This window comes from Scomber japonicus, chromosome 3 (genome assembly GCF_027409825.1).
Source record: "Scomber japonicus isolate fScoJap1 chromosome 3, fScoJap1.pri, whole genome shotgun sequence".
Taxonomy (NCBI): Eukaryota; Metazoa; Chordata; class Actinopteri; order Scombriformes; family Scombridae; genus Scomber; species Scomber japonicus.
Genome location: NC_070580.1, coordinates 20,687,693 through 20,701,865, shown reverse-complemented (window position 1 = coordinate 20,701,865; position 14,173 = coordinate 20,687,693). Strand labels below are relative to the sequence as shown.

Here is a 14,173-nt window from a genome sequence, read left to right as displayed (position 1 = left end):
AACAGAGTAAATACAGTTAAAAGCCAGGGAATAAAAGTGAGTCTAAAGGTGCATCTTAAAAGCACCAACAGATTCAGTCTGTCTAATAGCCTCCGGCAGGCTATTCCAGAGCTGAGGGGTCGCTACGTTAAAAGCTCTGACCTTGGCGTTTTTTATGCAAGAACAGGGCACAGCCAGCATGCCAAGATAAAGCTAATAGTTTAATGCTTGTAGCTTTGCAGATGTTTGAGTAAAGGGATGTGTGGACACATCTACCAAATGGATCTGAGGGGTCTAGTGGTGCTGTAAGTGATGAGAAGTTCTGAGATATATGTAGGGGTGAGACCATGGAGAGATTTACTGACAACTAGAAGAATTTTGAAGGTTATCCTGTAATGGTCAGGGAGCCAGGATAAGGATGCAAGGATAGGGGTTATGTGGTTTTGTCTCTTGGACCTTGCTAATAACCGGGCAGAGGGGTTAGGGTTAGTTGTTGTCAGTGCATGAACAACTCTGTCTAGGTCAGAGAGTGAGAGAAAATGCCTAATTTTGGAGATGGTTCTTAGTTGGAAAAAGTTGGACCTGACAACGTAATTTACCCGTTTGATTTAATGTATTACATTTTGATAGATAGTTCATTGTGGGAATATACAGATTGTATACCATGCTAGAAAAATCTGGAAGTTTCAACTTTTACAGTTTACAAACCAATGAACCTCTGGTGCAGGTTCATTGTATCAAGCCACCTTTTTATTTGAATGGACTGCAGGGGAAATTCTATACATTTGGTATAATCCACAGATTTGGTATCATGCATAAACATAAACAATACATTAGTGTCCTCAATGGTAGCTTCAACCCTGAATGTATCTCATGTAACTGCTGTGCAATACATTATTTTCCAAGTGTTTTACCTCTTGAGCAGTTAGTCATTCATCTTTGACCACTTATCTTTGTTTCTCTCGAATGAAGCAGGGAGAGAAAGATGAGTGCAGGTCATATTCAAATTTAAAAGTGATTAAGTGGCTCTAGAGGAGCAGCTTATCTCTCTCCTGCTCTGCGTGTGTCTGTTCCTGTATATAACAAAAATGAAAGTGAATTTGCTGTATATCTATCTATCTTTACAAAGAATGAATGACCAAACCATTATAACAGAAGGTTACATAACAGTAATTCACAATGATTATATACGGTATAATGATGGAGGATTTGGTTCATATTGATCATTATATCTCTTTGAAATGTTTAATCACCTTGGCTTGTGAGGTATGCAACACGGCAGCTGTCCTTGCATTGCTTTCATGAGTGGATTAATTAGCTGATTGAATGCAGTATATACTTTATACTGTAGCTCTAGCATAGTTCAGCATAGTCAAGCCTCTGCTGACTCACACTACGCCTTTTCTCTAGAAGTAATAATAATATTGAAAGGGGAAGTTCAATTAAGCTGTTTTTCAAAATTGAATGTCTGCAAAAGAGATTTGGGGATTAAACCTGTTATTTGTTCATGAAAAATAGACCAAAATTATACACATTAAGACAACAATAATTCAATCTAAAATTTAAAAATGTTTATAAAACTTTCAGTGGAGAGACTGAAGATAAATCTAAACCAAATTAGGACTTCAGCATAAAAAATAGGGTACGGTTTACATTCATATGATCAAATGTACAAAGTGATGATAGAATATCATGCAAACTTATTGTGCCTGTACACAATCTATTGTATAAGCAAGAGCTGCCTTCCAATGCTGTTGTTGGTTTTCAGCAAACATGGTATCATTGAATCCTTTCACCAGACAAAGCACATTTCATTCATGTTGCAAATGACACCCACGGCCCACATCTGAGTAAACAGCAAACACGAGAGACAGCTGCACAAAATCTACCAGCAACGGGCCTCATCAAACACGAAACACCAGCATCATGAAGTGACCGAGGTCTCAAAACCACAATTACACAAAGGCAGCTGCACAAGCCATTATCCCCAACCAGTCGTCCTTACATACATTTATTCTAAAGAAACACAAACACAGTGTTGTGTGAGTAGATACCACTTTGCTAGGTTAGTAAACAGCCAGGTCTATACTCTGCAGCCAGATACTGACACATGGCAAACAAGGGTAAAATAGGAAGCTCTGGGTCCGTACAACCAGTCTCCAAACTGTTGTCATATTCAGGAGCTGTGGCACTGCTGATATATACAGGAGAACACTGTGTTCATAACCAGCTAAGCCCCTTCTTTTAACAGTCATCCATTATCACACCGCCAACTCACTGGCAGCACCCATCCAGCTCAGTTGGTTCCTCATTATGCTCATTCAGAGCAGAAAATAAGCCCTTACACAACTATAACATAAATGCAGCAGACATGTGAGCTTCCATTTTATGAGGAGGCAGAAATCAATAGGATCATTTGCATATATTGGCCCAAAACAGGTAAATCAGTTCTGTCTTTTCCACACACTTGATAGCACACTTGATATAAGCAAATTTAGACCCACATGCTTCTCATACTAAAATATTAAAGTGGTAGTCTAATTAAATTCATTTGAAGATCTGTAGTCAAAGTATTCTTTTTTTTACCACTTTTCAAGCACCAACTTCCTGTTTCCTGTTATTATTAACAACACAGCATTCAAAAAATCTACATGATGATGCTGTAGCATGAAGACTTTGTATATTCAGAAACATTTGGATTATGTCTTTGGCTAGTGTATAATAACTACCAGACAGAAAGATACACAATATGTTTCTCTTGGTAAAATATACATACTGTAGTAGAGCTGACACAATGAATCAGTCAATCTGTTAATTCATCTGATTGATGATGATTTCCTATTTAAATTGAATATCTTTGGATTTGGCATTGTTGGTCACACAGAACAAGCGAGTGTGATGTTCATTTTCTACTGTTCTTTGGCTATACATGCAATATTAAAATATAGTCAACACATTCATCAATAACCAATGTTAGTTGTGGTTCTAGTGTTTGAATTGCAAACTGAACTAAGACATTTCTGCAGAAATTTCTGCAGAAATTGCAACGTGAATGCTGTCTGCTGAAAGGCTGATGCTGACCTGGACTAATGGCTTTAATATGGATAAAGAAGCAGCTTAAAGTATGAATGAGTTGAAAAAGTGGGAAAGGGTCTAATTAACATGAATAGTCTTTAAAAGTTGAATAAACCTCCTATGAAAGATATAGAACATTTTAAGGTTTGAATGAAGCAATCAGTAGATAAGACTTGAAAATGCACTACTGGAGAGCTATAATAGTGTTTTATACAGTAGAGCAGGCAAAGTTCACTGCGTTGGTCTCTCTTTCATCAAGAATGGAATCTAATCCTTTCCTTCCACTTTTCTTTTTCCTTCTTATTCCATCTAGTTCATTTCTTTCTCTCTCTATGCTTTTAATGGATGATTATCTGAAATACAGTATTTATTGCTTGCTTTATTCAATGTTTAATAAGGTTTGCATTTGTGTAGAGTCATCAATAGGAAATGTTGTTGTGAAACTAGATCACACAGATTACATTAATCAGTATGTACTGTGTTCATCGACACGTTTGAAGATTATAGAGGAGAAGGAAAGATTTAGCAAAACATTTCATTTTGTCATGTTTAAATGAGAACATTCAAGGGTTAGGTTAAAAAAGACATATCTAGCTTTGTAGTTGCATTTTAGCCTCTATCCACATGCCTAAAGTGTGATTATGTTGTCTTACTATATTGGTTCATGAATGCAGAGGTGAGTAGTAACGAGTTACATTTACTCCATTACATTTACTTGAGTAAGTTTTTGATAACAGAAGGAGCATTACCATTAATGATTTTACATCAATGACATTAATCAATGCATTGATTTTGAGCACTGACGAGAACAGAAGAGACCAGACAAAGATTAAGGTTTGATTTTTTTGACAGGAGGGGATTGGCATAGACACTTGGCACAGAAAAATGCGACACCAATGATAACACAGGAGAGGAACTTAGAGTGAGCATCTACCTGACATACAGATTCACAACTACCCCAGGCTGATGTTTGTGTTGTTTATGGCTCAGTGAGAGTCATCAGAGGGGAAGAGCTCTGCAGAGGACTGCAGTAATGATCCCTCTATAACTCTTTCCTCTCTGTCTTAAATGTGGAAAATCACCACTACTAATCTCTCTCCCTGTCTCTACTCTTTGTCTTATTCTGCTAATATTCTCTTAGAAGTAATGTTTCATGGTTCAACATAACAGCTCACACTGGCACAAATAAATGACCACCAACAGCTGCCTGGCCTCATTATACAGGAGAGGTTCATGTAAACATTCCTAAAAGTGTGCTAATGTTACAACCACACATCATGTTAATCAAGGAAACTAACATTCACAGAAGTTTTGTTGTATAGTAATCATGACTTACATTTCTCATAATTATAAGAAACAATGTGAGGAAAAAAATGTCACAATTACAGTTTGAGAAAAAAGTGAAAATGTGATTACATTATTTGTTGTCATTTGAGAAGACAGGACTAAATGGCACTACCTGATTTGAATTTTATTTGGTTTGGTTGAACTCTTTGATTTGACTCACTCTACTGGTACGTGGTTTACTGGTAAGTATGAACAGTAGAAGTACACTCACACCAACATGAAGTTTCATACGGAAATATTATAATATATAGATTGCAGCATATAAATAAAAATTGTGTATTATTTGTACATTGGGTATGAAGCACAAAGACATAATGTAAAAAATAGAACCTATTAAAAGAATGTAGGTTTGATTAATCAGATTTCATTTTTGGCCCTTTGATTGCTAATGTTTGTATAAATTCACTCTGTAGTCACATTCATATTTATTCTTTATCTTTGCACTAAATGTTACCTGATTTATATTGTTTGATGTACTGTTGTTGTGTTATATGTCCTTGAGTGCTTTGAAAGGCACCTTTTAAATAAAATGCATTATTATTATTATTATTATTATTATTATTAAATTAGAGTATACTGTGTCCTGTTCTTCTTCAAACCATCAGTGTTAAGGGGCAATTCATTTTATTCATCGATTTATTTATATATTTTATGAAAGAGTTAAAATGGGTAGGCGTGACAAGCTTAAAATTTAGTCTATAGGGTTCCGGTATAGTCAACATTGTATTTAAAAAAATCACACATCACATCAATTTAAATTAAATCACAATAATTGTAGTAATAAATGTTATGGAAGCGGATGTGCCCCAAGAATATTTCACAGATTTAAATGTTAAAGACAGAAATACTCCATGTATGATATAATATATGGCACAAAGATTTTTATTTCCAGTTATTTCAGTGTTTCATATCCATTTTAAACAAAGCCTCTTTCATTTTCCAATGTTTTCTCTGTATGAGTAATGTGCCGTATTGGGAGCGAGGTTTACATTTTATATAGCAATAAAAAAGATTGACAGGAGCCCTGCAGATTAATCTGTCAGTACAGGCGTACAATAGGAGGACATGATAACTAAGCTCTCTCTAAGCTTCATTTATATGAGCTGTATCCTGCAGAAAATATTGTTTTTATGTTGTTCTTGTTCTTTTCCCTTACTTACCATCAGTATTAAGGTTGAACAAATGCTAACTGTAGATGATTAACATTTATTTACTCTGACAACACAGACTGTGTGAGGACATATACTGTAAGTTCTGCTTTAATTAACATGCTAATAGAAAGCCGGTACGTGAGATGCAGCTTTCAAGCCGGAACACAGATGCCTCTTGGTGTCTTGAGAGAAATAAACCCTCATATGATGTTTCAGTACTTTGACACATGAAATCCTACACTCACACACAAAAACTCTGTGGAGCAACATTTGCATTTTTGCTGCTATTTTTGTGAATATTGAACATAATTGCCCTGTGTATTATATTAGGTCACACTACTGTTTAGTGTGAATTATTTAAATATGTCAGGCAAATGTGAGTCAATTTGATCCTGACAGTGATTTCTGCCTTCAAAGTAGTCAAACCTCAGGGAAAAGACATTGTTAGTATTCCAAAAAATAAGGTCTTAGCCTTCCCTCTTGGTATTATGCAGAAAGAAGAGAGGTTTAATTTGTGAATGAGTGGCTGCACAGATTGCACGTGAGGGGGTATTTAACATGCTGCTTTTCAGCTGTCACTCCTTTTAAATGCACTTTCATATCCAAACCACTGAGGAACACCTTTATTCCTCGACACTTATGTTGCTAAAACATCTGCTGAATAACGAGAGAAACTGACATTTTTCAGTACAAGATTTCAAACAATAATTGACATGTTTGTTAACATGACATGTTTGTTCTTGATAACTCAAAGCTTGGATTTAAAACAGACAAGAAAGCTTCATTTATTGTCGAAGGATGCCTTTTTTCAGGCAGAACACCATTTAAAGATCTTATATAATAATGCAAATGATTTCAGGGTCATACTTGAGCTGTCCATCTACTGCCGCTCTCTTTTATCCACATGCCTGTGTGTTTCATGAACATAATGAGATCATGAAGTATTACTTCAGTTATCTGTATATACATGCTCATCATTCAAATATAATCTTGCAAAATCTCTTCTGATTTAATTCAAGGACATCCCGAGAAATATAGAGCAGTGACATTACAGATGAACATGATGTCTATGCACATACAATTTTTTTTAAAAACCTTTATTTTTGATTTTTTTTTTTTTTTTTTCTTGATTCACACTCATGGCTCCTACTGGGTTAGATTCACAGTTTTTATTATAGGCTTTAGAGAAACACTCAAATATATTTTCCCAATAAGTAAAAAATTTGCGACATGTCCAAGGGAGAGCGTCGACGACCCCTCTGTCTCTTTACACCTGCTACTTTTGGCATTGATTCTCCCAGCCATCGAGATAAAGAGCGTTTTCCAAAATTCTATATTTTGCTTTAGTTGATTGATTGTCTTCTTCCAGTTGACCTGAAGAAGATCTTCTGAATTGAAGATGTAGGTTAAAGAACATGCATCTCCCTGGTATAAATATGGTTTGATCGGAATGAACAATTGTGCATATAAAAGCTTTGAGTCTGTTGGCTAGTATCTTTCCGATGATCTTAGTTTCTGTTGGCAGCAGTGAAATAGGACGATACAATGAAACTTCCATTGCATCCCGACCTGGCTTTAAGATTAGAGAAACATTTGCTGATGGGGGGAGTTCGGAAGTGTCTTTTGAGTGGTTGAACATACGGAGAAGCAATGGTGTAACTGCAGAATTATATTTCTTATAGAATTCAATGCCAAAACCAACGGGGCCTGGGGCCTTATTGGATGGAAAGGAGGAGATAGCACTACTTATCTCTTTTGGGGTAATTTCTTCATCCATTGCTTTAGCAGCTTCTTCAGACAGATTTGGAATATCTAAATTGGCGAAAAAGTTTTTTATTACATTCGCATCAACCCTACCTTGTGTTTGATATACACCCTCATAGAAGTCAGCAAAGCACTTGTTGATTTTTTTAGGGTCTATCAATATGCTGCCATTACTATATTTAATACTATGAATAGCTCTTGCAGCTTGTGTCTGTCTCAGGTGTCTGGCTAACAATCTACTGTATGCAGCTTGTCTCCTAGTTCAAAGGATTGTTGTCTGACTAGTCTAAGTCATTTTTCAACAGTCCTTGAGATTGTGGTGTTGTATTCATATTTGAGGGAGATGATTTTATTTAATGTAGTTGTGGTTTGTTTGTGTTGATATGCTGTTTCTAAAAATGTTAACTCAGTTAGTCTCAACCTAGCACGCTTCACGCCTCATACGACATTATCCACAATGTGATGCTAATTTGTGCAAATAACATCTGCTTTCCGTTTTGTTCCTGCGAATTCGGAGCCACTCAAGTTAGCCGTAGCGAGTAACGCACTTCCGGTCATTTTCACAAAATAAAACACCCGTTGCCTTTTATTATTAAGAAAACCATAACAATAGAGTTGGTGCTTTTATTTTGAAAACAGGAAGCGAACATACCCTCGCTGTAACTGACTTGAAACCACCGAGGTACATTACATTGTAACGCCAGTGGGAGTAGCAGCCATGGTAGCAGCAATGTCTCTGCATGTACTGCCTAATCCTAAACACCGATTGGCTTGTGTGTGGTGTCGTCAGAAGCAGAAGAGGCTCACGGTCGTAAACATCTAGTCACGTGTACTCTGAGATGGACGCGCAGGTCAGGAAATGACGTAAACGGACCGTATATGGTTTGTTATTTGTGTTATTACATTACGTGTTGGACTAAATACATGTTGACATATTGAGGAAAATATTCCGGTTTTATGGAAACGGATTTCATATTTCACAAGAATGGATACTTGGCGAGCTGTACAGAAAGTCCTGTGTCATAAGATGATCGTTGTGGATAAAGGGAAGACTTTGAAGGTATGTAGGCATTATAGCTTTTCTCACTTAGCTGAGTGGCTAGCCGAGCTAATCGCTAATACTATTACGGCTGTGAGCAACCATATAAGTCGTGAGTGGTCTTGAATGAATCAGGTCAATCTAAGCTTTCCAACAATGTACGGCATGAATATATATGTTTAAGGGTTGGTGTTTAAAACATTCAGAAGAACGTGTGGCTACCTCCTAACATCCGTCCCGTCCCGTGAACGGAACAGCGTGCGTTAAGAGGTTAATGATCAAATGTCAAAATCCGAATAGCGTCAGAAAGTCAACCCACTCTCCACATTTCCATTTCTACCGTTTTGATACTTCATGGTACACAAACAAATAGCATCTCATATGAAAGCTAAGACCCTGGCGAGTTCAACAGTACCACTATTATTGCGCTAAAAACTCAGTGAACCAGCAGCCAAAGAATACAAAGGTAAACAACCACTTATTTACAGCGACTAACAGATATTCTGTCTTACCTTCGAAGTTTTGTGATGAAAAGTTATATTTGAGAGCAAAAAACGCTGGTTCTAAATGGCTGGTACAATGGCTGTGTCCCAATCTGGTCCTAATTGCGAGGCTGCATCCTCGAAGTACGCATTTAGAGGCCGATTACGTCACAACGCCGCGCGAAGGCTGTCCCAATTCGAAGACTCCTTCAAATGCAGCCTTGAAATGCGGCCTTCTTTTCCCTCTTTTTCGAGGATGCATCGCTACTATCCTTCGCGGCCTCCCAGATCCCAAGATCCTTTGCGCGGCGCTGTTCAGTGCCGCGAAAACACAACAATGGCGACACCAACAGGTGAAGACTTTTCATTCAAGTGTAAGCATTGGTTTGTTTTATTTAATTATTTGTACTTATTACTACTTATACTTTTACTAATTACTTATATTTTATTACTTGACTTATATACACACACATATATATATTTACTTATATATATATATATATATATATACACACATATATACACACACATATATATATATATATATATATATATATATATATATATATATATATATATATATATATATATATATATATATATATACATACATACACCAAAGAGTGTTATTGATGTAGTCTTGTTTCTTTCTCTAGTGTCTAAAATTATGCATCAACACTTATTTTCATCCCCATTTTGAATTTAGTCCCTTTTTCCAAAATAGAGGGTGAGAAAGAGTTGACACCTCCCTGGCACCCCTCACACTTTCTGCTCCAGTTACAGTAAGTCAATATTAAAAGGATTTTAAATAGTTTATAAATATGGTTAACATAAGAACATGAAAGCAGTTTGCAATGGCACACCCAAAATCCTTGGCCAGACCCAACACTGCACACCAACGTGGCAAACTTCATCAACTGATTTGCATTTCACTCTACTTCACATTCACATCACAAAGCCTGCTGCACAATTCACAGCTCCACTCACTTAGACGTACTGTACAGTATTAAAAATGCTGAGCCAACAGGCACTCTATTAAGGAAACCTGCTGGCAGATGAGTTGATTGGATCAGAATAACTTCAGGGCATCACACTTTCTAATTGAAGAAAAATCTTAAACCCGAGAGATTACTCACTTGTGAAATATATGAACATTGTAATCTATTAAAAGAATATGACTTTGATTAACCAGATTTCATTTTTGGCAGTTTGATAGCAAAAGATTGATTGTATATACAAGCACTTTTATTTAGGATTAAAACGGCATCAAATAAGAATATCAGAGCTTTTTTCCTTGCATTTTTGTTCATTTGTGTCTATTGCAAGCCTAAAGCGATGCTTGCGACTGAAACTTGACTTAATGCAGTGGTCTTTGAACTAACATCTATGTCAACATGCTAACATGCTCTCAGGGATAATGTTAACATGGTAATGTTAAGCAGGTGTAACATCTACCATGTTTACCAACTTAGTTTAGCATGTTATCGAACAAACATTGGCCTAGCACTCAGCACTAAACACAAGTACAGTACCAGTCAAAAGTTTGGACACACCTTCCCATTCATTTGAATGAGAAAGTGTGTCCAAACTTTTGACTGATACTGTACATCTGAAGTTGATGGGAAAACCATTAATTAAGCAAGTATTTGGTCATGAGCATAAATAAGCTTTTGATAAACTAAGATTTTGATGTGACAACGGCACTCAACATATTTCAACTTCTCCTGAGATGCCTCTACCGAATTTCAGAGCAATCCATCCAATATGTATTTGAGACATCTCACCCAAAACAACAATTGTCAACCTCATGGTGGATCTAGAGGAAAAGTCAGGGGATTGCCAAAGTCAGTAAGTCAGTTCCTCTGGGAACCATGAATATCTGTGAAATATTGTGTACCAATCCATCAAGTAGGTGTTGAGATATTTCAGTCTGGTGGTTTGACAGATAGACGAACTGACTTATCACATACAAAGATGTCATGAAATGTCTTTCTAAATTTTAAATGCTCTTATTATAGGACACATTAAAACATTCCTAAATATTAGTAATTTGGCCTTTTAGTTTATTGCCAACATGCTTTTGCCTTCTGAATTATCGTTTATGTTTAATTCCTCCGCACACACAGTATAGGCAGCTTATTGCAATTAAAAGAAGGAGGATTTTGCCCTGCGGGACTACAACAATGAGGACATTATCCCATAAACTATACCAACACAATCTATATCTATCAGTAACCTCAATAATTTACTTACAACATATTCTTAGGGAGGGTGCCATTAGCGTAAGTGTGTCCCAAGACAATTAGCCTTGCATGCAAACACATGTGTCACCAGTTAAATATGCACATATGCCAGCAAACATCAGAACAGCAGCAGCCTCCATACTATAGCTTAAAGAAGGCATCTTGCAGACTGAATGAGAAAATATTTCCCTCACCACTCAAAAGGAAGCAACTGCCTGTTATTGTGCAGCCTTTTCACAAGGTTATAGCAACACATTTCAAGAAGCAGCAGTGGAGCCTGCATACTCTGCAGCCCCTGCCTGCTTCCCTGTGATAGCCCATCACTGCTGTTTGTGTGCCAGAGCTTCTAATAACGGATTATCATGGAGCTGCTTCACATGTTTCGCTGAGGCCTTTAAGTCTTTTCATTGCAGAAATTACTTCATCATATTTCTGTGACTAATCTATAATAGCCAAAATGTAATAGGCTACATATTAGATTATGTAGCCAAAACTGTAAGGAAATTGCTTAATAAATGATTGTTTGTGGATGCCTGAAGGGCCCACATTCAATGGAAGTTATCGTGTTAGAGGAATTTGTAGAGACATTATTGTACAAATGTTGAATATCCTGTCTTTGTTAAATTGTATTTTGTGATAAATCAGTTGTCATACCCACACAGTACCAAATTGTAATCAATAATCAAATGGCAATGAAATGAAAATTACATGAAAATAAAATGAACATGATTTCCAGAAGGTACGGATATGTGTTGTTAAATGTTTCTGTGTAATTAATAATCCTCATTTAATATTGTTCCATCCAAGTAATGTTGAAAATTTTTTAAATATATTCTATTGCTGTCATTTAATTCTGCACAATTGCACAATCATTTTCCTGAAGTGATTGTTTAAAGCCAAAAAATGCACATTTAGACAATATTAAAGTCTAGAGGCAGACTGTAGGCAGGTAGACACACTTTGAAATCCTGGTCTGACAGCAAGCTTTGGATTGTTGGTCCAGATATTCCCTCACCCACAGCAGAGGGTTGTGGCTGCCTAAGCTACCAGATATGAAGGTGCATTACTGAGCATGCATTAGACTGATTAGTAACCTGTGCTGAACGGGACTACAAATAAACACATAGCTGGACACATTGTGGTTTACGCCTCCCACATGCACTTGTGCATGAGTCAGCAGAAAATTCACACCATATGGCTTAACGGTGTCCGGAGGAAGACAGTTTGTCTACAGGTTAAACAAAAACAACAATCACAAGAACAATTGGTACAGTGCTGGTTACAGTGTTTCCTGGCATGAGTGAAACATGATCAACCTTAGATAACAGAGGTGAATCTATGGCTGGTCCTCAGGTCCTCAGCACACAATGAATGCCACTTGTGTCCTGTGAGTGGGGCTACAAGAAACTGATTCAACCATGTGGTGGTCAATGTGTTTCGCAATATAAATGTAGCCCTACACAAAACATGCTGATCACTATAATTGTACCTTAATTCATAATTGACAATCTGAACCATAATGTTTTATTTCTTGTGTGACAGACTAAATGCACCAAAGAAAGATAATACCTGGGTCTATTGTCCTGACTAAAAATCAATTCAACTTTCCTTTGGTACAGTACAGTGGGCCCTTTAAATGGTGACTTTGACAGTAAGGACATCATGACCCAAAACTGACTCCAACATCAATGGAGCAACACAGAAGCAATGTGAAACCAGGATGTGGGCCTTGTCCCTTAGAAAAACTTATATAAATCTTATAAGCTGGACCTCATGTAGAAAATTGTACTAAAAATTAAAAGGTGTGGACATACACATTTTTAATGCAATTAATTTACAGTTACCCATAGAGAGGAGCAAAGCTCATCTGCAGAGGAGAAAGGCTATTAAGCAATCCTCCTCAAGAGGTCTGTGCCTAAAAGTCACCTTGGGAGGCCAAATTGACGAGATAAGTGATGGCGCAAACGGGTTGGAATTGGGTATCTGCCAAGAAAACAGGACATAGAGGCACATACAGCTGCATATCTAATGGAAAGAAGACATCGGTGAGATGTAGGCCACCCAGAACAACGACACTGGCTTGTTTTTAATCGCCATCCACCCTCTTTAAAACGCCCTTTCAATCAATGGGCTTGCTGGGATTGATCTCACTTGTGAGCTTGTATATGGAGGAACATGGACTGCACTCACTCTGCAGCTCTGCAGTACCATGTGTCCTTTCACTATCCGGAGCTTGAAGCGTTTCCTGTCATGCTCCGAGGATTTCAGCATTTTGCGTCAAAAAACAACAACAAAAAAACAAAACTGTGATTTCACTGGAAGTGTGCTGTATCCATGCGCTATCGGATAGGCCTAGTGGCCAAAACCCCTCTGTGTTCTAGCTTATGTAGGTCATCAATGACAACATCTGCGATATGAAAGGAGGCATTTCGTCAGCATGTGGTTATTAATTATGCCTTTGCACCGAGGGCCCTTACCTTCTGCTGTCGCCTTGCCATATCAGTGGGTTGTTTTGCATTGAATGGATAAGCGATGCATCGCATCACAAAAACATACAACTGCAGCTTCTTTTTACGGTCTTCTTCCTCCCTCTGCAGCTTCTCCAAGTCCTCCTTCTCCTCGCTGGCGGCTGACGGGCTCGGGCTGGTCGGACGGGCACTGCTGCGGCTGCTGCTGGGCGCCAGTCCACCCGAGCTCTCGCTGGTCCTGCTTGGAGAGATGCGGGATCCGGCCTGGGGTGCCATCGCCTCTTTGCTTTCCTCCTCCACTATCCCATCAGATTCCTCCTCGCTGGACGACGGATCTAACATCTTGCTTTAGGGTTGATGCCTCCCTACAGATATCCTAACCCACTTAATTACTTTTTTTTATGTCCCCCGATGATGGTGGTGTCGTTGTCTAGCCCGTGCCTAGATAGTGTGGAATATGACCGAAGTCAAGACAGGGATAGGCCCTGATTGTACTCGCTTGCTGAGAGATGTCAGCGGTACGAGTGCTGCTGGAAGGGGTTGAGGCTGCTTCACACTGAGCACTCTCCGCCTGCGCCGAGCACGCGTCGGTGCTTACGTATTTTCTGTATTTTATTGGCCAGTC

At 37.9% G+C, this 14,173-nt stretch overlaps 1 protein-coding gene across 9 annotated transcripts in view; it reads right to left on the bottom strand.

Annotated features, from left to right (window-relative positions):
* Window positions 1-13,890, bottom strand: part of cadpsb (Ca2+-dependent activator protein for secretion b) — a 63,991-nt gene extending 50,101 nt beyond the window's left edge. For all 9 annotated transcript variants that reach the window (XM_053315058.1, XM_053315063.1, XM_053315057.1 and 6 more), the window contains exon 1: window positions 13,558-13,890. In XM_053315058.1, coding sequence (XP_053171033.1) covers window positions 13,558-13,890 — 333 coding nt within the window. The remainder of the gene's footprint in view (window positions 1-13,557) is intronic.
* Window positions 13,891-14,173: the final 283 nt, after the last annotated feature.